The 25,576-nt window shown below is 42.5% G+C and overlaps 1 protein-coding gene across 3 annotated transcripts in view; it reads right to left on the bottom strand.

The window, feature by feature from the left end:
- The window catches only part of KDM2B (lysine demethylase 2B), a 205,976-nt gene that overhangs the window by 56,461 nt on the left and 123,939 nt on the right, over window positions 1-25,576 (bottom strand). For all 3 annotated transcript variants that reach the window (XM_077461976.1, XM_077461975.1, XM_077461977.1), the window contains one exon: window positions 8,737-8,823. In XM_077461976.1, the coding sequence (XP_077318102.1) occupies window positions 8,737-8,823 (87 nt within the window). The remainder of the gene's footprint in view (window positions 1-8,736; window positions 8,824-25,576) is intronic.

Here is a 25,576-nt window from a genome sequence, read left to right as displayed (position 1 = left end):
AAACACCAGTAATTTGCTCGGGTGTGAATGGAGCCTAAGACTCCATTCCCACGACTCATTGTACCCCATTCTCCATAGAGTTGCAAATGACTCCCTAAAGAATTGGGAACCTGCCATAACTAAACCTTTTACAAATGTAAGAGGGGCTACAAGAAAAGTATAAAATAAACTATACAATCAAGAAAAAAGTACTCGTAATTTTATTAGAACACACAACCTGTATCAGTGCATAACTTTACTTTGAGCCTGGAGTTCTACTTTAAAAAGGTATCTTATTAAAATGGAGTTCCAGGCTAAAATTCAAAGTAGGCGTGATCCAAATTGAGCACCCCACCCCCCTCATATTTCGATATCCTTTTTTTTGGGGGGGGGTGGGGGGTGCATTTCATACCTTTTTTTTGTGTTTTGTTTTCCAGCAGGGCTTCTATCCTACACTACCCTAGCGAGGCTTCACTGACGGTTTCCCTTAGTTGCAATGCCGGCACTGCACCCAAGCTTATATTAAAAGTCAGCAGCTACTGTATTTGTAGCTGCTGGCATTTACATTTTTTTTTTTTTAAGAGGTTGGAACTCCCCTTTAAGATCGATATAGGCAAATTGCCATCAGTGACTAGTTTATAGACTCTGAAGCTGGCATGCCGATATTTGCTTTATTACTTAGCCTGTCACTGCTTATACGAGTTGTTTGCGTTCTTCTACACCCCCAAGCTGCTGTATTTATCACCCTGTTATCTGTAGTACTTAAAAAAAAAAAAGTGTATAAGCTCTAAGGATAATAAACAATAATAAATAGAAAAGCTACAATAGTACAAACAAACATTCCTTATTAATCCATATGTGCAAACACCTTCTTACAAAGTGACCAGTGAAACACAAACTATCAATCTATTCCAGTGTTTATATAACACAAAATGTATCAGTTTACATGAGTTTGTGTAAAAGCAATCATAAAAAGGTCCAGCTGTGCAGCAAACTTCACAATGCACAAGAAACCCTCTCCGTGTTATTCAATTTTGCCCTTCAATTACAACGCAATCAAACTTCGGTATGAATACATCTAAATTAGATGCTCAGCAGACTGAGACCCCTTACTATCATAAGTGGGTCATCTATGTTTTTCTAGGCTTAATTCACATGGGCATTAGTCCTGCACGCACACAGGTTCCTGCTGACAGAAAAAAAAAATAAGGCTCTGTTTAGATGCGTTTGGACGCATTTAAATCTGTATTGCGTCTATGCATATACTTGGACTGTACCTGTGGTCAAACACACATACATGTGTGAGCATGTTCAAAAAAATGCAGAATTTTCATACTTTTTTGGGGGATCCAAACGTGGCAGCCACAAACACACAGGTCTGAATAGCCATTTGTTTGGTGTTGCATAAAAAATGCATGAAGGACACACATCTGAATGCTGTGTTTCTAACGCCACGTGAATGGACCCTTATGCGCCAGACATTCATACAATACCCATTAAACAAGCATAGATTAACCACTTGCAGACCGGACCATTTTGCTGGTCAAAGACCAGACCACTTTTTGCGATTCGGCACTGCGTCGCTTTAACTGACAATTGCGCGGTCGTGCGACGTGGCTCCCAAACAAAATTGACGTCCTTTTTTTCCCACAAATAGAGCTTTCTTTTGGTGGTATTTGATCACCCCTGCGGTTTTTATTTTTTGCGCTATAAACAAAAATAGAGCGACAATTTTGAAAAAAACGCATTATTTTTTACTTTTTGTTATAATAACTATCCCCCAAAAATATATAAAAAAAACATTGTTTTCCCTCAGTTTAGGCCGATACGTATTCTTCTACATATTTTTGGTAAAAAAAAAATCGCAATAAGCGATTATTGATTGGTTTGCGCAAAAGTTATAGTGTTTACAAAATAGGGATAGTTTTATAGCATTTTTATTAATCATTTTTTAATATTTTTTTTTTTACTAGTAATGGCGGTGATCAGCGATTTTTATTGTGACTGCGACATTGTGGGGGACCCATCGGACATTTTTGACACATTTTTGGGACCATTGTCATTTATACAGTAATCACTGCTATATAAATGCAGTGATTCCTGTGTAAATGACACTGGCAGTGAAAGGGTTAACCAGTGGGTGGCAGTGTAGGGGTTAAGTGTTCCTAGGGGTATGTTACTAACTGTGGGGGGGTTGGGCTTTCATTTAGTGAACACTGATCTCTGCTCCAATCACGTGGAGCAGAGATCAGCGTCACTAGTTGCTAGGCAGAATGGAGAGATGTTGTTTACACAGCATTTCCTCCATTCGGGCGCTCCGTGAGACGATCGTGGGGATGCCCGCGGCGATAGAGTCCGCGGGTCCCGCGACCGGACTCATGGGGGTCCCGACCAGCGCGGGAGCGCGCCGCCGGCGGCGCGCTCCCGATGGCAGGGCGGCATTGAATATTGGACGTACCTGTACGCCAATATGCCTGCCCGTGCCATTCTGTCGACGTACATCGTCGTGCGCTGGTCGGGAAGTGGTTAAAGTCTCCCCCCCCCCCATTTTGGTAAGGAAAGGGAGGGTTAAGCCCTGTAAGTAAGGTTTATTTTTGCCCTCTGTGTCCCATTAGGGAGATTTACTTTCACTTCCTGTTCCATAGCCAAACAGGAAGCAGAAGGAAATCCCTGCAAATTAAGGGAATCTCTTGGGGGACCCCTGGTCACCATTGAAAGATTTCCCCAGTATTGATTTTCTTGGGAAAAAATCTAAATTTGTGATTTTCTTTCACTTTCAATGATAATGGTAACCAGGACAAATGGAGAGGGTGGATCTCCATGGGCACAGAGACAGCAAACTTACAGGTGTTCATTTCCCCATGATCCAAAACAAAAAGATTTTTTTTTTGCCTTAGATTATTATTGTTATTATTGAGGATTTATATAGCGCCAACAGTTTGCGCAGCTCTTTACAATATGAGGGCAGACAGTACACTTACAATACAAATCAATACAGGAGGGATCAGAGGGCCCTGCTCGTTAGAGCTTACAATCTAGAATGGATCGATATTTGGCCAGTTCAGCAGAGACCAGCCGAATTTCAATCCATCTATGGATGGGCTGGTTATACAGAAGTTAATTTCTCATTTGGGTTCTGTACAACCAACCGGTCTGTTTTTTTTTGGTCAATCAGCAATTGGTCAGTCTCATAAGAAGAAGTGAATCAACATTTAGAGAGATATTTCTGAACCATCACCTCGACAAAACATATGTTTATCCTGATAGTGTCTTTTTGAGGGCAGCTAGGAAAAACAAATCCAAAATGCATACTTACTGTGCTTTCAGTTTTAGGTTTCCTATCTATAAACGCTTGTGTGGTTTCATTCTGCCTTTAGAACTATAAAATTATTATTATGCTATACCCCACGTTGCTTTAGAAGGCCTTTAATGGGCAAAAACAAATCTAGCTACTTCTTCAAAGCACTCTGACCTAAGAGTGAAATTGTGTAACTAGGCCCATTTCCATCTGGTATTAAAAGGATGGTAGGTGAGCCAAGTGTGCTTTACAGGCCCATGAGAATCATAAAACTGGCCAATACCACATAAACACTTTTTATTTGAAGTATGATGCTTTCACATTAAAAGAGTGCAGTAAGTTTACATCTGCCTGTCATTTGAAAGGAGGGGGTAAAGAATGGTGATCCATTCAGAAGTAATGTCCTTCTGCATTTTAAAAACACCATTGCATATTTTATGTTTAGGATAGTGTAATAAACCATGCTAAATGATCAGCACAAAAGGTTGACTGAAAGTGACCATGTCACTAGCGTAAAAGTTTCCAGCACATACCCTTTAACCTCCCTGGCGGTATGATTATGTCAGATTTTTGCGTCCCAAAATGGTACAATTGCTTTGCATAGAAATTTGGCGTTTGATATTGTAGGCCTGTATTTCTCAGCAATAACACACTTAATCCTGTCCAAGAGTCTAGTAGACATCCCGGGTATGATAAAGTTTGAAACACAAAACCATAAATTATAATATAATAAAGAACTATAAAAAAAAAATATATAATAATAAAATTAATTTCTCAACGATTCACTGTCGATCAATTCTGCAAGTATTCTAATTTACTATCACTGTTTTCTAGCTGGTCTAAACAACTTCTGACATAAAAGGGACACTTTTTGGTTGCTATGGACAATCTCAAGTTTCCAGGCAGAAAGAACACACATATATATATATATATATATATATATATATATATATATATATATATATATATATATATATATATATATCTCTATCCATCCATGCATGGCATTGGACAAAGCACTAGGGACAAAAGGGTTGTGAAATAATTTCATACAGTAATGTAATCTGTAAGATTACAGTGTACTGTATGTATTATGAAGTTTAAATTTTTTTAATTTGCCGCCAGGCTCCCCCCCCGTGCATCACGATGCTTGCAGGGAACGGATCCCAGCACACAGAGGCATCAGGCGGAGGACACAGCCCACGGACAAAGCGGGGGACATCGCAGGATCCTGGGGACAAGGCAAGTACACTGCACTAGGATCCTGCAATGCAATCCAGAATGTGGCTCGGGGTTACAGCTACTAAAATTTAACCCAAAGCCACACTCAAGAAAACTGCCAGGGAGTTTAAAAGAAGAATATAAAATACTTCCATTATCACTCCATTTGTGAAAGACATGTAGTCTTAGCCCTTGTACACATGGTCGTAGAATCTGTCGGAATGAGTCTTATCGGACCGTGTCGTCAGATAATCCGACTGTGTGTGGTATGCATCGGACTGATTCCGTCCGAATCTCCGTCCGACCCAATTTTCCAACATGTTGCAAATATTTCCCGACCAACTGGGCCGGACGGACCTAATCCGATCATGTGTAGAGCATTTTCATCTGACCAAGTGCCACGCATGCTCAGATCAAATTCCTACATCAAAGCTATTGGCTACTAGCCTGAATGTAGTCCCATCGTAACGAAATTACGTCATCACGTTCTGAAAGATCGGATTTTTCGCCAACTTGGCCCGACCGTGTGTATGCAACGGTTTCAGACACAATCCGTCGGACTAAATCCGATGGGCAAAATCCGACGGATTTGGTTGGCAAAATCTCCGACCGTGTGTACAGGGGCTTAGAGAAAGCTGGGAAAAATCACCCTTCCAGAATTGTAGATCTTCTGGGTCCCCCACAGTTCTCACTGAATCTTCCTGGAGACCTTCTTATCACTACTGTCTCCTATAGTGGTTCCTCCTGCTGACCTATACATCACTATTATCTCTTATAGTGGTCTCTCTGCTGATTTCCATATCAATACTGTCTCCTATCCAGGTTCCTCCAGCTGACATCCACATCACGCCTATTTCCTATCCTGGATCCTTCTGCTGACCTCTACATACCTACCGTCTCCTATACTGGTTCTTCCTGCTGACCTCCACATCACTACTATCTCCTATACTGTATCCTTCTGCGGACCTCTACATACCTACTGTCTCCTATACTGGTTCTTCCTGCTGACCTCCACATCACTACCATCTCCTATACTGGATCCTTCTGCGGACCTCTATATACCTACTGTCTCCTATACTGGTTCCTCTTGTTGATCTCCACATCACTACTGCCTACTATACTGATTTCTCCCGTTGACGTCTACATTACTACAGTCTAGTATACTGAATCCTTCTGCTGACCTCCACTGTCTCTTGTAGTGGTTTCTCTGCAGATCTCCACATCACTACTGCCTCCTGTAGTGACATGGTGCTCAGCAGATAGAACCAGAGAGAGCTGCAGAGCACCTAGGACAGTGATATGCAATTAGCGGACTTCCAGCTGTTGCAGAACTACAAGTCTCATGAGGCATAGCAAGACTCTTAGAGCCACAAGCATGACACCCTGAGGCAGAGGCATGATGGGACTTGTAGTTTTGCAACAGCTGGAGGTCCGCTAATTGCATATCTCTGACCTAGGAGATGAACACACCCCTAAGTGTCAGTTTGCCAGCAGACATTACGGGACTATTTCTCACAAATAGAGTAGCATTTGGTAGCAGGAGAAGTTCATACTATCTTCTTTTACTGCCGGAACATGTTCCAATAGAAATAGGGTTTCTTTGACCAGTACAACAAGCAACCTAAATATTTGGGTATATTGGGTCTAATAATTTTATGTGCAGCCCTAAAATTTGTTTTCCATAATGTTCTTGCCAATGTGCAGAAGAATGTTTATTTTTTTTTTTAAATACTGGTGGTTCCACTTATATGAGGCACACAGGGGTTGATTTACTAAAGGCAAATGGACTGCATTTTACAAGTGCAGTTACTCCAGAGCTTAGTAAATGAGGTGAAGCTTTGTTTGGCAAATTATACCCAAATTATGTGCAAGGAAAAAAAAACAAAAACAAAAAAAAAAAACAGCATTTTTGTTTGCATGCGATTGGATGATGGAGGTTAGCAGAGCTTCTGCTCATTTACTAAGCTCTGGAGCAACTGCTCTTACTAAGCACTGGTACAACTGCCTTCAGTAAATCAAAAACTTTGTTTCTATGACCCTGTATAACAAGATCAATCTTTTCCAACTTTTTATACCCAATTTTGCCTGGAATTCCTTTTCAGTACAAGTTATTAATGCAGTGATTCCATAAAAAGAAAATGTAAAAATAACAAAAAATAATGTAAATATTTTATATCTGTTCTTGTATTAAATATAGCAGTTTGTAAAATAGCTAAAAGTGTAAGTAAAACTTAATGTCTCTCATCATAAATAAACACTTTCACGTTGTCCATCCAAAGCAAAGTTACGATCTCTTACTATCACTTACTCAAACCCACTTATTCATACCTCAGCAGCTCAACCCTTGGCTCCTGAAGTAACTAGGCATGGAGAAATACTGAGAAGGTAAGTATAAGTGAGTCAGGGGACTAGCAAAAGACTTGCTATTAATGGCAACTGGCTGTGATATCTGCTAGACAGCAAGTGCATTGTTCTCCATCAATGAACCCATTCACAGACCTAAAGTGTAAGAGCAGTCATTTACAACCATTATGTAGCACTAGAAAGTAAGAAGCAGAACCTGCACATGTAATTAGCAACCTCCAAAATTATCCCATTTTAACTTTGGTTGTTCTACTGGTAAAGTCAGTTTTGTATTTTTATTGTTAATTTAGTTGTTAAAATAAAGTCTTTAAAAAATGAACGCAAATGTTTTCCTTTTAAGTGTTGCTCAACTATGTGTCCTTCAGCTTCCAATATAGTGTTACACAGGTTGTGTGGTGCTGGGTTCTAGGCTTTTAAAGATGGTTCCTAGATTTGGGTGTGGTTTGTCTAAGCCTGTCTTAAAGTGGTTGTATACTCATTTTTTTGACTTTTACCTACAGGAAAGCCTATAATAAGGCTTACCAGAAGGTAAAAAAAAAAATATCTCCTAAACCTGTACGGTTTAGGAGATATTCCCCTCAGTATGCGCCGCTGACTGCAGCGGCGCATGCGCACAAGGAGATTCTCGGCTGAAAGCCCGGCAGCGGCCGGACCCGGCCGGGATGAAATCTCCCACGCGCATGCGCGGGAGTGACGATATCGCGGCTCCGGCCACTCACAGCGCCGGAGCCGCGATACCCGGAAGAAACACTGAGGGAGTATGTCAGCTCCCTTGGCGTGGATCGGACCAGATGTCGGGTCCTCGTTCTAAGGTAAGTATTTCATAATGAGCTAGTATGCGGTGCCTTTTCCTTTGCAGGTAGAAAAAAATAAAATAAAAATACATCTGCGGGTTTACTCCCGCTTTAAGTAAGGCAAAGTTATTACCGAATAAAAAAAGCCCTTAGTGGCCATGTAAAAATTGTTTAAACCCACAAGGGGTATACAAGTAGGAGACCTGAAGTGTTCTCTTAGCAGAAAAGAAAATATTTGAGATGCCTTTGCAAACTTGTATTTTTTTAGGGTGTAGGCTTAAAGTGGTTGTAAACCCTTACAAACCAATTTGACCTACAGGTAAGCCTAGATTAAGGCTTACCTGTAGGTCCAAGAAATATCTCCTAAACCTACACGGTTTAGGAGATATTTGCCAAAAGACAGGCACCGTAGACAGGGGCGCGTAGGCGCACTGAGTGTGCCGCTGTTAACAGTGATATGCTGCGAGTGGCAGCTCCCGTGCGCATGAAGATAGAGGCTCTGTACACAAGGGGACAGCGGTGACTTCGCTGGCTCCTGTGTCAGGTAAGTGACACATAATGGACTACTATGCGATGCATAGTAGTCCATTATGCTTTACCTTTGCAGGGATTCAAAGAGGAAGTAAACCCATCAGGGTTTACTTCCTCTTTAAGGGCAGTCATAGTTATATTGGTTTATTACTTAGCAAGTCATCACTCTGGATCTGACATGTATCTAAGGTGTCAGGTGTCCCAGGTCATGCAGTCACCAAGTAAGAGGAAATAATGAGAGGAAGACCTCCTGCATATCTAAAACAAATCAATGGCATCTTCCTGGTTTTTATCATGTTATAGTCTTTTTGGAGGGTTTACGAAAACCTTTCATGCTTTCTCTTAAACTCTATGCTTAAACATTCCATTTCTATAATGTTCCCCAATATTAATCACTACCAGACATCGCAGTCACTAAATATACCTATAGACCCACCTATATGGGTAAAGAATTTGGAGGAAATGTGTTGTCAGGGTCGTTATCCTTTAAACAGGGAAATCCCTTTATGTATGTAATGTATATTATTTTAGATCTGATTTAAGACTCACCTTGGCAGGTTTCTTGGGCCAAGACACGACAGGTACTCCAGAAATGGCCAGATTCTGGTCATCATCTGCGTGTTCCTTGAGTACAGTCTGTTCAATGAAAAGTTTTGTTAGTTGGTGAGTCCAAAATCATAGTAGACATGTATATATGCATCACTATACAGCCTTATCATTAATATTAAAAAGGTGGCATGCTTACTATCTACTAAAGCATGGGTGCTCAACCTGTTGACCTCCAGCTGTTGTGGAACTACAAATCCCACCATGCCTTTGGGAGTCATGCTTGTACAGTGGGGACAATAATTATTTGATCCCTTGCAGATTTTGTAAGTTTGCCCATTTACAAAGAAGGGTACATATTTGTTATCATAGGTGTATTTTACAATGGTAGAGACAGAATATCAACCAAAAATCCAGAAACAAAACTCATGATACAAATGTTATAAATTGAGTTGCAGTTCAGTGAGTAAAAAAAGTATTTGATTCTCTTCCAACCAACAATAATTCTGGCTCCCACAGACTGGCTACAGTATGTGCTCATGTAGTACATTGATTAGTCTTGCCAGTTTAAGAAGGTGCTCCTAACGACAACTCGTTATGTGTGTGTATGTATATATATATATATATATATATATATATATATATATATATATATACACACACACACACCTGTCCATAGAATCTTTCTTCCATTCAAACCTCACCATCATGGGCAAGACCAAAGAGCTGTCAAAGGAAATCAGGGACAAGATTGGAAGAAATACAAAATAACCATCAATCGCCCTCGGTTTGGAGCTCCATGCAAGATTTCGCCTCATGGGGTAGGGATGATAATGAAAAAAGTGAGGGATCAGCCCAGAACTACATGGGAAGAGTTTGTGAATGATTTTGAGGCAGTTGGGACCACAATCATCAAACAAACTATTGGTAACACAATACGCCACCATTGATTTAAATCCTGCAGCGCCCGCAAGGTCCTCTTCCTCTATAATGTGAGTTTTATTAAAGAAAGTTTTATACAGTCTACACCCAGAGGCGCCTCTTGTTCTCTTTTATATCCTCTACAGTGCCACCGGGAACCTGGTTTCAGTTTCCACCAGAGGGCTGCCATGCTTGTGGATTGTGTGTATTGTCAAAAGAAAAAATCTTTGAATTTTTTCTCCCCTTCTGCCCGCCCCCCCTCCCCCCCCCCTTTTTCTTTGCCCAGTCCCCTTGTGTGTTTTGCCTATATTTACAGTATTTATTATTATTCATTATTTTTCATTTTTTTCCCTGATATGTATTTGAAATTAACCAATAGCATTTTTTTATGCTTTTAGGTCTATATTTTGAGCATTGTATTGTTATTGGTTTTCATTGTGAAAATTATGGTAGATTGTTGTTTTATTTTTTAGTGCCATATACTTGTATATAATTAATGGAACCATGTCCTGTGGTCCAATGAAACCAAGATATCAAAAGGGGGGGTGAGTTTGGGACTTTAAATGAGGCACATTATACAGTGGTGTGAAAAAGTGTTTGCCCCCTTCCTCATTTCCTGTTCCTTTGCATGTTTGTCACACTTAAGTGTTTCGGAACATCAAACCAATTTAAACAATAGTCAAGGACAACACAAGTAAACACAAAATGCAATTTGTAAATGAAGGTGTTTATTATTAAAGGTGAAAAAAAATCCAAACCATCATGGCCCTGTGTGAAAAAGTGATTGCCCCCCTTGTTAAAACATACTATAACTGTGGTTGTCCACACCTGAGTTCAATTTCTCTAGCCACACCCAGGCCTGATTATTGCCACACCTGTTCACAATCAAGCCATCACTTAAATAGGAGCTGCTTGACACAGTAAGGTCCACCAGAAGATCCTTAAAAGCTACACATCATGCCGAGACCCAAAGAAATTCAGGAACAATTGAGAAAGAAAGTAATTGAGATCTATCAGTCTGGAAAGGGTTATAAAGCCATTTCCAAAGCTTTGGGAATCCAGCGAACCACAGTGAGAGCCATTATCCACAAATGGCGAAGACATGGAACAGTGGTGAACCTTCCCAGGAGTGGCCGGCCGCCCAAAATTACCCCAAGAGCGCAGCGACGACTCATCCAAGAGGTCACAAAAGACCCCACAACAACGTCCAAGGAACTGCAGGCCTCACTTGCCTCAGTTAAGGTCAGTGTTCATGCCTCCACCATCAGGAAAAGACTGGGCAAAAATGGCCTGCATGGCAGAGTTCCAAGGAGAAAACCACTGCTGAGCAAAAAGAACATCAAAGCTCGTCTCAATTTCTCCACAACACATCTTGATGATCCCCAAGACTTTTGGGACAACATTCTGTGGACCGATGAGACAAAAGTGGAACTCTTTGGAAGGTGTGTGTCCAAGTATATCTGGCGTAGAAGGAACACTGCATTTCAGAAAAAGAACATTATACCAACAGTAAAATATGGTGGTGGTAGTGTGATGGTCTGGGGCTGTTTTGCTGCTTCAGGACCTGGAAGACTTGCCGTGATAAAAGGAACTATGAATTCTGCTGTCTACCAAGAGATCCTGAAGGAGAATGTCCGACCATCTGTTCGTGTACTCAAGCTGAAACGAACTTGGGTTCTGCAGCAGGACAATGATCCTAAACACACCAGCAAGTCCACCACCGAATGGCTGAAGAAAAACAAAATGAAGACTTTGGAGTGGCCTAGCCAAAGTCCTGACCTGAATCCTATTGAGATGTTGTGGTATGACCTTAAAAAGGCCGTTCATGCTCGAAAACCCTCTAATGTAACTGAATTAGGACAATTCTGCAAAGATGAGTGGGCCAAAATTCCTCCAGGACGCTGTAAAAGCCACATTGCACGTTATCGCAAACGCTTGGTTGCAGTTGTTGCTGCTAAGGGTGGCCCAACCAGTTATTAGGTTTAGGGGGCAATCACTTTTTCACACAGGGCCATGATGGTTTGGATTTTTTTTCACCTTTAATAATAAACACCTTCATTTACAAATTGCATTTTGTGTTTACTTGTGTTGTCCTTGACTATTGTTTAAATTGGTTTGATGTTCCGAAACACTTAAGTGTGACAAACATGCAAAGGAACAGGAAATGAGGAAGGGGGCAAACACTTTTTCACACCACTGTATGTACCTCCATTCCGAGTATGAGTACGTAACCAAAAAGGGGGGGGGGGGATGTGGGACTTTAAATGAGGTAATAGACTTGTGGAAGTAGAGTGGTTGGTAAACATTATTTATTTATAACAATAATATAAAACAGATAAAAAAAGTATTTTCATATATCTGCACATACACATGCCATAAACGTAATAGATACATATATGTCAACTTGGCAGCACATAAGATATAGTAGGTAATGATAGAGTATAATGCAAGTTATTTCCTATTAGCAGGCATTGGTAACCCATATTCAACAGAGCTGTTGTAAGATAGATGCACATACTCATGAGTGGTTAAAAACTACTCAATGAATTTTAAATGTATAAAAGATATATATGGGCCAGTGAATAGGTAGTAAGCCAGGCTTGAATCGACGCGTTTCATGGCTATCTGCCATTCATCAGGAGTTGGGTACAGAAGTAAACTGTAAATTCCACAGGATATGTAATATTAATATGGCCTACCCCTTTAAGGGGAGAAAGAAATCTATACTCACAGGTCGGCTAAAACACTATACTTGGCTGGCAATGAGGAAGTTGGGACCCCAAATGGTTGTCTGTTCCGGAGCTGAGGCAAGGGACCCTGCCCCAGCCAGGAAAACACCCACATGGCATACTCGACTGCCACAACACATTCCACATGTGTGGAGAGGATTGCAAGTATGGTGTTCTGGAAAAAATATATGTAAAAAAAAATTTGAAAAACATATGTGAGAAAAATATAAAAGGTGAAAAAATGTGAAAAGTGAAAAAACATAAGTGTAAGTGGAAAAAAAAAAAAATTGATATGTGTATGAATGTTATGTGTATATAAATATACATACATACACAATGGTACATGGTTGTATTAAATGTGTCAAAAAAAAAGAAGGGGAGAAAAAAGGACTAAAAAAAGAAAAAGAAAAAAATTGTGCATACCTTACGTGTATGTGTATCCAGTGAATGGGCTGTGTGTGCTGCCTCCCTGGTGTCAAACACATAGTGAAATGGCTAACCTACTTAAGTAATCCAGGTATGGGGCGGGTCCCCGACCAATGTCATGCAGAACGTCGAATGAGAAGCTGAGTTTGCCATGAAATCCACTACTGGAGAAAGCGCCACGGTGGAGCCCCACCAACCCCATCTCCGGCGTGAGATGTGACCAAGGATGTCCCTGTATTGTGGCGTCAAAGGACGCCGCAAACAGGTCATATCATGACGTCTATCCGCAGGAGGGCCCCCCCGCCAATATCTCAAAAGAGGCTCAGAAGGGAGGCACTGCTGCGCATCGCAGCTCCAGAATCAAGACAACAAAAAGGGGCACCCCCCATCACGCCTCAGTGTGAATAGAGTCATATAGAACAACAGAAGCCCGGTAGAAAAATATTTTTGATATATAAATAATTAGAAAAAATGGGCATGGTATCAAATAGTGTATCTAATACAGATACTGCATATGTCATTATTATATGTTATATAAACATTTTGTTGATAAAATTTAATTATACTTATAGTACAATGTCAGGTATACTGCCATGTGCCATAGACATGTCATAATAGATGTCTCAAGTGTGTGGACCCTATATAAGGTCCACTACCAACCAAAACAGAAGAGAGTAAGATTTATTTGGTTCAGATGGTGTCAAGCGTGTGTGTGAGAGCAACCAGGTGAGGAGTACAAAGACAAGTGTGTTTTGCCTACAGTCAAGCATGGTGGTGGGAGTGTCATGGTCTGGGGCTGCCGGCACTGGGGAGCTACAGTTCATTGAGGGAACCATGAATGCCAACATGTACTGTGACATACTGAAGCAGAGCATAATCTCCTCCCTTCGGAGACTCGGCCGCAGAGCAGTTTTCCAACATGATAAAAACTCCAAACTTATCTCCAAGACGACCATAGCCTTGCTAAAGAAGCTGAGGGTAAAGGTTATGGACTGACCAAGCATGCCTCTAGATTTAAACCCTATTTAGCATCTGTAGGGCATACCAGCTCCGTGATGTCATCATGGATTAGTGGAAGAGGACTCCAGTGGTAACCTATGAAGCTCTGGTGAACTCCATGCGCAAGAGGGTTAAGGCAGTGCTAGAAAAATGGTTGCCACACAAAATATTGACACTTTGGGCCCAATTTGGACATTTTCACTTAGGGGTGTGCTCACTTTTGTTGCCAGCGGTTTAGACATTAATGGCTGTGTGTTGCGGTATTTTGAGGGGACAGCAAATTAACACTGTTATACAATCTGTACACTCACTATTTACATTGTAGCAAAGTGTCATCACATGAAAAGATATAAATAAATATTTAAATGTGAGGTGTGTACTCACTTTTGTGAGATACTGTGTGTGTGTAATATATATATATATATATATATATATATATATATATATATATATATATATACACACACACTATATTGTCAAATGAATGTATGGGATGTCTGACTTTACATGCACATGAACTCCCCATCCCAGACCATTTTTTTTGCATGCTAGTCGCATTTCAAAAATTGAGAGTTTACTAAAGTTCTGAAAATTCTCGTACGACAGAATAAAAAAAAAAATTGGAAGTGATGTTGGGTTGTATTTTCTGATGACAACTGTACTGATTCAACAAAAATCGTACGATCTGGTATCATACAAGTAAAATTTCTGTGCTTATCCCATCGGATGAACTGTCGTGATCATCTCTCGAAAGCTCTGTACTAACAATCCGATTATCATATGATCGCGTCGAAAGCGGTATTTTTCGTCCAATTTTTGGATCATGTGTACGGGTCATTACTCTGTAGGGTTTAATACGGAGTTTGCTCGCCCTTTGCAGCTAGAACAGCTTCAACTCTTCTAGGAAGGTTTAGGAGTGTGTCTATGGGAATGTTGGATCATGCTTCCAGAAGCACATTTGTGAGGTCAGGCACTGGATGTGGACGAGAAGGCCTGGCTCATTGTCTACACACTAATTCATCACAAAAGTGTTCTATCGGGTTGAGGTCAGGACTCTTTCATTCATTTCTTTATGGACCTTGCTTTTTGCAGTGGTCCAAATAATTTTGTGGAGGGGGTGATTGTGGTGTGGGGTTGTTTTTCAGGGGCTGGGCTTTGCCCCTTCATTCCAATAAAGGGAACTCTTAAGGCGTCAGCATACCAAGACATTTTTAAAAGTTTCATGCTCCCAACTTTGTGGGAACAGTTTGGGGATGGCTCCTCCCTGTTCCAACATTACTTCACAAAGCAAGGTCAACAAAGACATGGATTAACGATTTTGGGGTGAAGGAACTTGACTAGCCTGCACAGAGTCTTGACCTCAACCCAATAGAAGACCTTTGGGATGAATTAGTGGTGAGTAGTAGTAAAAAAGGGATATGCCCTTACGTACAGGTGAAGGGGACCTGCCACGCCTTCAGGCGAATATGGGAAATAAGAAGGGAACTAAAGAGAGGAAATGGGTAAGCCCAAATAAGTGTAATGCTTAGTAGATGGTAGGCTGCAATCTACCTCTAGCTCCTTCAGGCTTTTAAGGGTGTGGTCCCCGGAATAGATCATCAACCATAGTAAAACCAGAACATATCCAAGATCTAATTGATTACAGCAGCAGATTACCGGATGTGACTAACTGCTGTACACTGAATCGAGAGGTAGCTCTCTGCACACCAATATTGATGATTGAACTTGTAGGGATAGGGATCCAGTGTTAGTGGACGCCATTGATCAGCCAACAGAAGGGTGAAAACATCTGAGGCAGGTACAAAGGCATTTTCAATATACGTTCATAGGACATCAGTGAATGGCCTAATCCAATGCTTGAGCTGATCTAGATGGACTGCTAGGTAGTAGTCCTTGATGTTAAAAACCCATACTGCCAACTCTCCAATGTTTAATTAATTGGACCATAGGGGCACAGAGCTTTTTTATTATGCCATATAGTTTTTTTGGTCAAGGAGTATAAGGGCTATAAATGGTGAGACTTGAGGGAAAGGATTCCTAAATAAATCTAAAATTTGCAGAAGGATCAGCAATTTAAAAAATGGGACTAACCTACCGAGATAATTAGAATTTAGACAGATGTAGAAGTTCTTTAGATAGCTTATGGATAAATGGAACATAACTGGAGTCAGCTAATGCAGCAGTTTTAGATGTAAGAGTAATAGCTAGGTAAGGCAGTCCATTATTAGTCCAGGTGTAGGGGAATAGTTGTAATGAACGTTTAATGCTTTTTATTTAATGAGAACAATCATAACAAAAGCCTTACTGGAATTCTGCTCCATCCCTACAAAAACTAGTCATTTTCTTTACTACGCCATCAAAACAGCTGGTGATCATTTTCTTTTATGGACATATTGGTTTTAAATATTTGTATAATAGATGGAAAAAAGCATCAAGCACAGTCCAACTTATCATTTATGACTCCATCAAAATTCACGTGGCATTTAGCAACCAGAAAGCAGCAAGCGCAATTTAAAAAAAAAGGTAGGGAAATTTTGTTTCCAAAAACGACGAGAGACCAATATATATTTACATATTCTTTGCATAGCTGAACACTACAGTTTCTACAGCTTTATATTACCCTTCTGTACAGTTATGCAACAATACAAGTACTAGCTAGGTCATGCTAAAAACGTAATTACACAGCTACAGCTAGACCTCCCCCAGTAGAGATACTCTGGAAAGCAATAAAATGTATTCTTCCCATCATTATCACACAGTGATGAGTTATGGCAGAAAACTAATTCCATAAAACTACTGGTGCTGAAAAATAAAACCTTTGCAAAATTATTAGGTTCTAAAAATAGAAATAACTCAAGAAGACATCAGTATACATTGTTACTGAATTCAGGCTTCTTATACCACGCATGTATCTGATGCAGCTTCACTTATTGGTACATGGTACATCCTCCCATGCACCTCAGTACCAAACTGCTGGGTTGTCATTCATTTGATTGATAAGAAGTCAAACTGTGAAGCAGCAGTATGCACAATCCAGAACAATCAAGGCAATCAAAATTAGGCAAGGTCTTTGACAATCAGCCAGCCTGTATTGTTTCATACACAAGAAAAGGAACATCTCCCTGTCTTCATGCTCAGGTAAGTAGCCTTTTCAGAGGAGAGGGCTACTATTCAGGCCTAGAACAATAAAAAAAAGACCTTATAAAATGGCTGGATTGGGGAATGTTTACATACTCAATCATGACACGATCCCAGCCTGAAACCTAGCTATTACTCTTGCATCTAAAACTGCTGCACTAGCTGACTCCAGTTATGTTCCTTTTATCCATAAGCTATCTAAAGAACTTCTACATCTGTCTAAATTCAAATTATCTTGGTCAGGGGCCCTCCAGTTGTTCAGGAACTACAAGTCCCATCATGCCTAGTCATCTCTGTGAATGTCAGAGTTTTACGATGCCCCATGGGATGTGCAGTTCTGCAACAGCTGCAGGGCCTTAGTTTGGAGATCCCTTATCTAGATCACATGTGTCAAACGCAAGGCCCGCAGGCTGAATCTGGCCCTTCAGGCCAGTTCATGTGGCCTTCGCACCTCTCCTGCAGCTGCGGCAACCCCCTCATCTCTGCCGCCACCTGGTTTTAGCTTTTGGGAGCAGAGAGGACGACAGAGCTCTCTTTCTACAGATCCTGCACCTCTGTGCAGCTTCAGCATCCCCTCGTCTCAGCATTCAGACTCCAGGCCTCCTCTAGACCCTGCACTTTCTGCTTCCCAGCTCTGCCCTCCGGTTCTTCCTGGCAGAAGCACAAGCTAAGCAGGGTGCACTGTGAAGTTGTAGAGGGTGGGGTACGCTTGACTTCTGATGGTGGGAAACTCTTGGCATCCAATGGGAGGGGGGTATTTTCATACTGGCAGATGTTTTTCTGGCATGCCCGTTCTACAGAAGCCTGAGAGGCTGCTGTACACACGGGCGGAATGTCTTCTGGTTTCTGTTACCAGGCATTACAGATAGAACCAGCCCTTTGAGGGCAACCATAATGCGGATGTGGCCCACAATAAAATTAAATTTGGCACCCCTGATCTATATTTCATTTTCCTGGTCAATTACGTTTTTCTCCCAAGAGAGGCCAGCACTAGAGAAACCTGCAAAGAAAAACTCAACCCATCTCAACTGGCACAAGATCACACCTTTGCTTGAAATGAACATTCAGATTTTTTAATTTGACAGGATTCTAAATCCCATGTGTACAGTAAGCCACCAAAAGGTTGCTTATTCACTCTTCCACCACAGCCCTGTGAATTACCTGCTACTCCTGGATATAGCAAATGATTCTCTCCTCTTCCGCTCAAACTAAACTGATAGGTATCAGAGTAACCAATCACCTGGTGCTCATCAAATGCTGCCATGTGGGAACAGGTTCTTAAAGTGTTTGTTAACCCAAAAAAATAAATACATACATATCCTGGTCCCTTAAAACAGATGCTTGTGCTGTATAATCTGCCCCCTCTAAACTGTATAAAAAACCTCCCTGAACCTGCCACTTTCTGAATCCCCTCTCTGTAAAGGCCGAAAATCAGGGCTGCTCAGCCCTGACCACTGTGGACAGAGTATGTCCCTGCATCATACGCCACTGTTCCCTCTGCTGTCCTTAGTTTTATTTGTATTTTAGTAATCTGAATTGTTTTCGTTTTAGTCGTATTTTAGTGGACTAAAATCTCCAGTACATTTTAGTCGACTAAAATTGAATGGGTTTAGTTAACCCTTTCATGACTAAGCCTATTTTTGGAATTTGGTGTTTACAAGTTAAAATCCATATTTTTTGCTAGAAAATTACTTGGAACCCCCAAACAATATATATATTTTTTTTAGCAGAGACTCTAGAGAATAAAACGGCGATTGTTGCAATATTTTATGTCACACGATATTTGCGCAGTGGTGTTTTAAACGCAACTTTTTGGGAAAAGGGACACTTTCATAATAAAAAAAAAAAACAAAACAGTAAAATTAGCCCAATTTTTTTGCGTAATGTGAAAGATAATGTTACGCCGAGTAAATAGATACCAAACATGTCACACTTTATAATTGCGCGCACTTGTAGATTGACGACAAAGTACGGTACCTAAAAATCTCAATAGGCGACGCTTTAAATTTTTTTTACGGTTACCAGGTTAGCGTTACAGAGGAGGTCTAGTGCTAGAATTATTGCTCTCGCTCCGACGATCGCGGCAATACCTCACATGTATGATTTGAACACCGTTTACATACGCGGGCGCGACTTCCGTATGCGTTTTGTTTGCTTTGCGAGCTCGCGGGGACGGCGGGCGCTTTAAAAATTTTTTTTATTTATTTTATTTATTTTAAAATGACTAAATTGTTTTAAAAAAATAAAAATTGATGACTTTTATTGCTGTCACAAGGAATGTAAACATCCCTTGTGACAGTAATAGGTGGTGACAGGTCCTCTTTATGGAGGGATCGGGGGTCTAAAAGACCCCCCACCCCTCCTTTACACTTCAATGTATTCAGATCGCCGAAAACGGCGATTCTGAATACCGGATATTTTTTTTAAAACCGGCGCCATTGGCAGCCGAGTAAACGGGAAGTGACGTCATGACGTCGCTTCCGTGTTTACGATGAGGAGACTGGAACGAAGCCGATTACGGCTTCGTTCCAGTTCCTCCGCAGCAGCCGGAGGCGTCGGATTGCGAATCGGTGCTCCCGATCGAGCGGGAGCACCGGTAACAGCGGCGAGAGGTGGCGGGAGGGGGGGGGACGTCCCCTCCCGCTCCTTCGGCATAACAGCCGAGCGGCTTTTAGCCGCATCGGTTGTTATTCCTGGATAGCCAATCGCCTGCTGCAAAAAACGGTACCGGGATGATGCCTGCAGGTGCGGGCATCATCCCGGTATAACCCCCGGAAGCCGAGTACGCAGATCTGCGTACGCTCGGCGGGAAAGGGTTAAAGTGGTTGTACACCCTAAGCCCCTGTACACACGGTCGGAGAATCTGTCGGAATGCGTCTTATCGGACCGTGTCGTCAGGTAATCCGACTGTGTGTGGTATGCATCGTACTGATTCCGTCCGAATCTCCGTCCGACCCAATTTTCCAACATGTTGGAAATATTTCCCGACCAACTGGGCCGGTTGGACCTAATCCGATCATGTGTATAGCATTTTGATCGGACCAAGTGCCACGCATGCTCAGATCAAATTCCTACATCAAAGCTATTGGCTACTAGCCTGAATGTAGTCCCATCGTAACAAAATTACGTCATCACGTTCTGAAAGATCGGATTTTTCGCCAACTTGGCCCGGCCGTGTGTATGCAACAGTTTCGGACACAATCCGTCGCACTAAATCCGACGGACAAAATCAGACGGATTTGGTTGGCAAAATCTCCGACCGTGTGTACAGGGGCTTACACACCACTTTTACATACAGGTAAGCCTATAGTAAGGCCTACCTGTGGGTACTGTGAATATCTCCTAAACTTGCACAGTTTAGGAGATATTCACTGTACCAGCATGTGCCGACGTCATCGGCACATGCGCACTGAAGAAACAGCTCACTCATGCCGTTTCTTCAGCTGCTGTGCCATTACCGGCGGCTCCAGTGCCTCCAGCCAATCACAGCGCCGGAGACCGTGATACCTGGAAATAACTCCAGGAGACATGTAACCGGCCAAAGAGGTGCGCCGGGACCGCTGCGGGGGCTTCAATCTAAGGTAAGTAATTTCATAATGTGCTAGTATGCTATGCATACTAGCTCATTATGCCTTTGTCTTGCAGGATTTTTTTTCCCCATGGGTTTCCAACCACTTTAAATTTGAATTAATTATTTCTTTAGAATTGCCAAACATTATATACTTCTGGAGTAAAAAAAAAAAAAAATCTAACATGTTATTATTTATGGTGTTAAAGGGTTTGTGAACCCATTTGTTTAAGTTTTTGCTAGACCCACTATTAGAGCCTGGCATAGCACACTGTAAAGCATTTTTAAAAACAAGCGGTGTATAAGGCTGATTTTCTCAAACTACAATCTAGAGTGGTGAATGGCTTGCATATAGAGCGGGCGGAGAGGAATGTATTCCACATCAGGCAAAGGGTGTATGAATGTGGGGAGCGGGCTGGTCGCCTGCTGGCCCACTTGGCGCACATGGACCAGCGGCCCCCCACGGTAGTCTCCCTACGTGGCTCTGATGGAGTGCTGATTTCTGACCCCGACGCGGTAGCTGAGGAGTTTAGAGCATTTTATGCATCACTATACCTCTCGACAGCCTCTAACGCTGGGGACGGGGTGGACGGGCTGCTCGAGAATCTCGACCTGCCCTCGCTTACGCTAGCTCAGATAGCGCTCCTGGAGGCCCCTATTACCACCGAGGAGATCGCGGAGGCGATGTCCTCGCTAAATTTGTCCAAAGCTCCTGGTTCGGATGGGCTCCCCCTTGAATTTTATCTAAAATATACTGATTTCCTGACTCCTAGGCTGCATGAACTGTTTTCTCATATATTTGAGTCGGATTCTCTCCCTCCCTCAATGCGTGAGGCTTACATAGTCCTCATCCCCAAACCTGGGAAGAATTTGGAATTCCCCGAGTCCTATAGGCCTATTTCCCTACTTCAGCTAGACATCAAGATCCTGGCCAAGGTCCTGGCTATCCGTCTGAATGCGGTTATCCTGGACCTGATCCATCCAGACCAGACGGGGTTCATGCCGTCCAAAAATACGGCTTATAATTTGCGAAGGCTCCACATGAACCTGCAGGCGCAACATGACCAGGTGGGGGCTAGAGCAGTGATTTCTTTGGACGCAGCCAAAGCGTTCGATTCAGTGGAGTGGAGGTATTTGTGGAGCTGTTTACAGCGCTTTGGCTTCGGACCCCGTTTTATTAAATGGATACGCCTCCTGTATAGCGGCCCTTGTGCCAGGATCTTGGTTAATGGGCGGGTGTCGTCCCCCTTCCCTCTCTCTCGGGGTACTAGGCAGGGCTGCCCCCTATCCCCATTGCTATATGCTATAGCGGTGGAGCCGCTGGCGGCGGCTCTCAGGGGGCACCCTGATATCCGGGGGCTTGAGTGTGACAGCCTGGAGGAGAGGATTAGCCTGTATGCAGATGATATGCTGCTGTAACTGGCGGATACAGGCCCCTCCCTCCGGGCGGCTCTTGAGACGATCCAGTTGTTTGGAGCACACTCGGGGCTTAAAATTAACTGGGAGAAATCCCAAATTTTGCCCGTGGATCTGGGTGTCCCCTCCGAAGTTGAGGCTTCTGCCCCCCTCCTGCGGGTAAGTACGATAAAATATTTAGGTGTCTATGTCACCAGATCCCCCGAGGACTACATTAGGCTAAACATAGATCCCTTGGTAGCTTCCATGAAGGTCAAAATTAAGGCGTGGGCCAAGCTTCCTCTGGGTGTTCTGGGTCGAATAAACCTAGTAAAAATTGTTATTTTACCGGGGTTTTTATACGCATTTTGGCACTCCCCTGTTTATTTACCCCTGCGGCTGTTTAAATCCATAGAAGCCTTGCTAAATTCCTTTGTTTGGGGCTCGCAGCGACACAAATTATCGTGGCAAGTGTTGAAGTGTCCTGGGGATCTGGGAGGGGCGGCCCTGCCGGACTTTGCCCTGTATTACCTGGCGGCCCAGGTGTCCCACTTTTTCCATCTGGACAAACAGGACAGGGATAGGTATTTAGCATTTATTTGCCCCAGGCGTGGACACTTGATCACCCATCCCTTCCAAATGCTCTTTAAAGCCTGCGCCTCGGCGGACATCCGGGGAGGTCGCAGAGGACTCCTTTATGCACATTGCAGGATTTGGGAGGTGGTGGGTAGGAAGCTGGCTTTTCCTGAGACCCACTCCCACACCCCACTTTGGGATAACCCCGGCTTGGGCGAATTGCGCCTGCTTCCGGGATACTCGGTCTGGCTCACGCATGGGGTTAGATTTCTCTCCGACTTATACCGAGGTCGGGTGCTGAAATCGTTTCAAGAACTTAAGGAAGAATTTGCGCTCCCGAACTCCATGCTCTACAGGTACCTCCAGCTTCGCCATGCTCTTCAGGCACAATTTGGGCAGTCCCCACCTGGGGTGGAGGGCCTGGCGGTGGTGGATGTGCTCTTGGGGCAGGACCCACGTAAACTGATCTCTAGCGTATACAATCTTTTGACTCGACCCCCGGCGATTGTACTGTCAGAGGCCCTTAGGGGGAGGTGGTTGGAGGATGTTGGGGGACTTGAGGATGATGAATGGGAAGATGCCCTGGATGCTGGTAAAAAGGTCTCACCTAGACTCTTGGACCGGTTCACCCACCTGAATATTCTACATAGAACGTACTTGACCCCGATGCGTATTGCTAAATATAAACCAGATTACAGCCCCCTCTGCCCCAGGTGTGGTAGCCTACAAAGCACCTTTTTTCATATCCTGTGGTCTTGCCCGGTGATTCAATGTTTCTGGTCTCAAATTGTTAGATTTATCCACGACAAGATGGGGTCACCTCTGACACTATGCCCCAAACAGTGCCTTTTGGGGGTTTTCCCTGATCCAGACTCGGACAAGTACCACAAGATATTTTTACATGAATCTTTATTTATGGCTAAGTTACTGGTGGCGAGAAAATGGCTACAAGTCCAGCCCCCCACGTTTCAGGAATGGGTGGCTGCGATCAATCAGGTACTCCCGTACAAGAAAGAACTATATGCCCATAGGGGTTGTCACTCTAAGTATGCTAAAGTCTGGGACACATGGTTGAATGAGGCCGCCACTTGCAATGAGCTTCCCTCACAAGGGCTAGGTGACCCTGCGTAATTGGACCAAAGAGGGTCGGCACTGCACTGCGCAATGAGAATATTGCACTGGTGAAATCTATGATCCCCTGATGTAATGTCCCCTTGGATTCGCCTTATGGACCCGTTCCCCCTGCTGCTTATGTATACTTTCGTTTCTGTTTTTATGCGTTTCTTTCAGCATCTTGCTCCTATTGATGTATTGGGGACCTGCGCGCCCCCCTTGCCACACAGAATGCATTTCTTTTAAGTTTCCCGCTGTCGCGATCTTTGTATTGACCAATGTCTGTACAGTTTCTTTTTTGTATGTTACATTCTCAATAAACCACCACGTTGTTTGTAAAAAAAAAAAACAAGCGGTGTAAATACCAATTTTCAGCTGTCTTCAGGCCAGTTACTTGACTCGTGCCCGCTTTCCAGCTCCAATGGATTGCTTCTGTGGGAGGGGACGTGATCTCCCTCTGTCATCAGCCGGGGAGATCACGTGGCCGCTCAGCTCCACCCCCAGATACTCTGTATCGTAGCTGTAAAGTGGCCGCGAGTCAAGTGACAGGCCTGACAACAGCTGAAAATTGGTATTTACACTTCTCGTTTTTAAAAATGCTTTACACAGTGTGGTGTGCCAGCCTCTAGTAGAGGGGCTGGCAGTGATTATCATAGGTCAGGGCTCAGCAGTCATGATTTTTGTGGTCAGTATAGAGAGGGCATACAGGAGGCGTCAGGTTCAGGGAGGTTTTTTTTTACAGTTTAGAGGAGGCAGATTACACAGCATAAGTACAGTGCTGTTTAATCTGCTTTAAGGTATCAGGATATTCATTTTTTTTTCTTGGGTTAACAAACCCTTTAAAGTGACACTAAACCATATAGTCGTTATATAGAATGTCCAAACAAAAATATTTATTTTTGACAAGCGGGAGTACAACTTGAAAATATAAAAAAAAAAAAATCTCAAAAACTGTAAACTCTATAGGCTGTAAATGCCATTGCACATACTACCTTAATATATTACCATCATTAAATATTAAATAAAAAAATAAGAAAAGCCTTTTTGTTATTATTCTTTTAGCAGCTTAGTATATGCCCTCTATGCCTTCACTATTATCTGGTCTCCCACAGCACATAGAACATGGAAATAATTTTTTTTTTTTTTTTTTTAGTGAATGTAAACTGCTAAAAAACCTGTTATCAGCAGTATATAGCAGTCTTGTAACTTCTATCAGTGTCTGGTTAAAGCTTGTAAGAGGAGTTTTCATTCTCCTCTGACTGTCCAATGAATCTGCATGACCCCTTACCTTCAGTGCTGATTGGCCTTGTGTTGATCATATGCACCCAACCCATAAAAAAAAAAAACCCTCTAGTAATACACGCCAAATATAGCAGGGCCAGTAATCCATGCCAAGCTGTGGGATAGCAGTCTACTGCAGTAATAGAAACACTGTAGATCCAGCAATCACATCTTTAAAAGGCATTAACTGTCCTCTTTAAGGCAATTTAAATAATTCTGCATACAGGGCCACAGGTAAACGTTCAGCCTGTACTTAGAAAGAAACATACCCAACTTTTCCAGCTACTTCAATTCAAAGTCTAAAAGGTTTCTGAACCTATGGGAACGTTTTCCAATCTGGCTGGCAAAACAATTGTGTGACCAACATTTTTTGCCCTAATCTTCTTGGTGGTGGAGAAAGTCAGTCAGACAAGTTGTGTTCCCCAGGACGTTTGCTATTGTTTTCTCATGGGATAGACATGTGTCAAGAGGGTCTGCACCTAACCCTCTTCCATAAGCTATCTTTGAGGCAAAGAAACTTCAATAATGGACCTTTAAATTCACCATTTAGCGTCTACAGGCAGGAGTGGAGAAAGTATTGCAGAGTACTGTAGCGTGTTTCTGCAAGGTGTGCCCTAGGCCTCAGATGTTTAGTAACATAATGGGGTTAAAAAAAACAAACTAAAATTAGTACAAAAAGGAGCAAATAATCGCTATT

Source organism: Lithobates pipiens, unplaced genomic scaffold (assembly GCF_037356315.1).
Source record: "Lithobates pipiens isolate NorthernLeopardFrog02 unplaced genomic scaffold, aLitPip1_a1.2 Scaffold_3, whole genome shotgun sequence".
Classification (NCBI taxonomy): Eukaryota; Metazoa; Chordata; class Amphibia; order Anura; family Ranidae; genus Lithobates; species Lithobates pipiens.
Note: the sequence above shows the minus strand (reverse complement) of the source record. Positions and strands in the feature narration are given on the sequence as shown.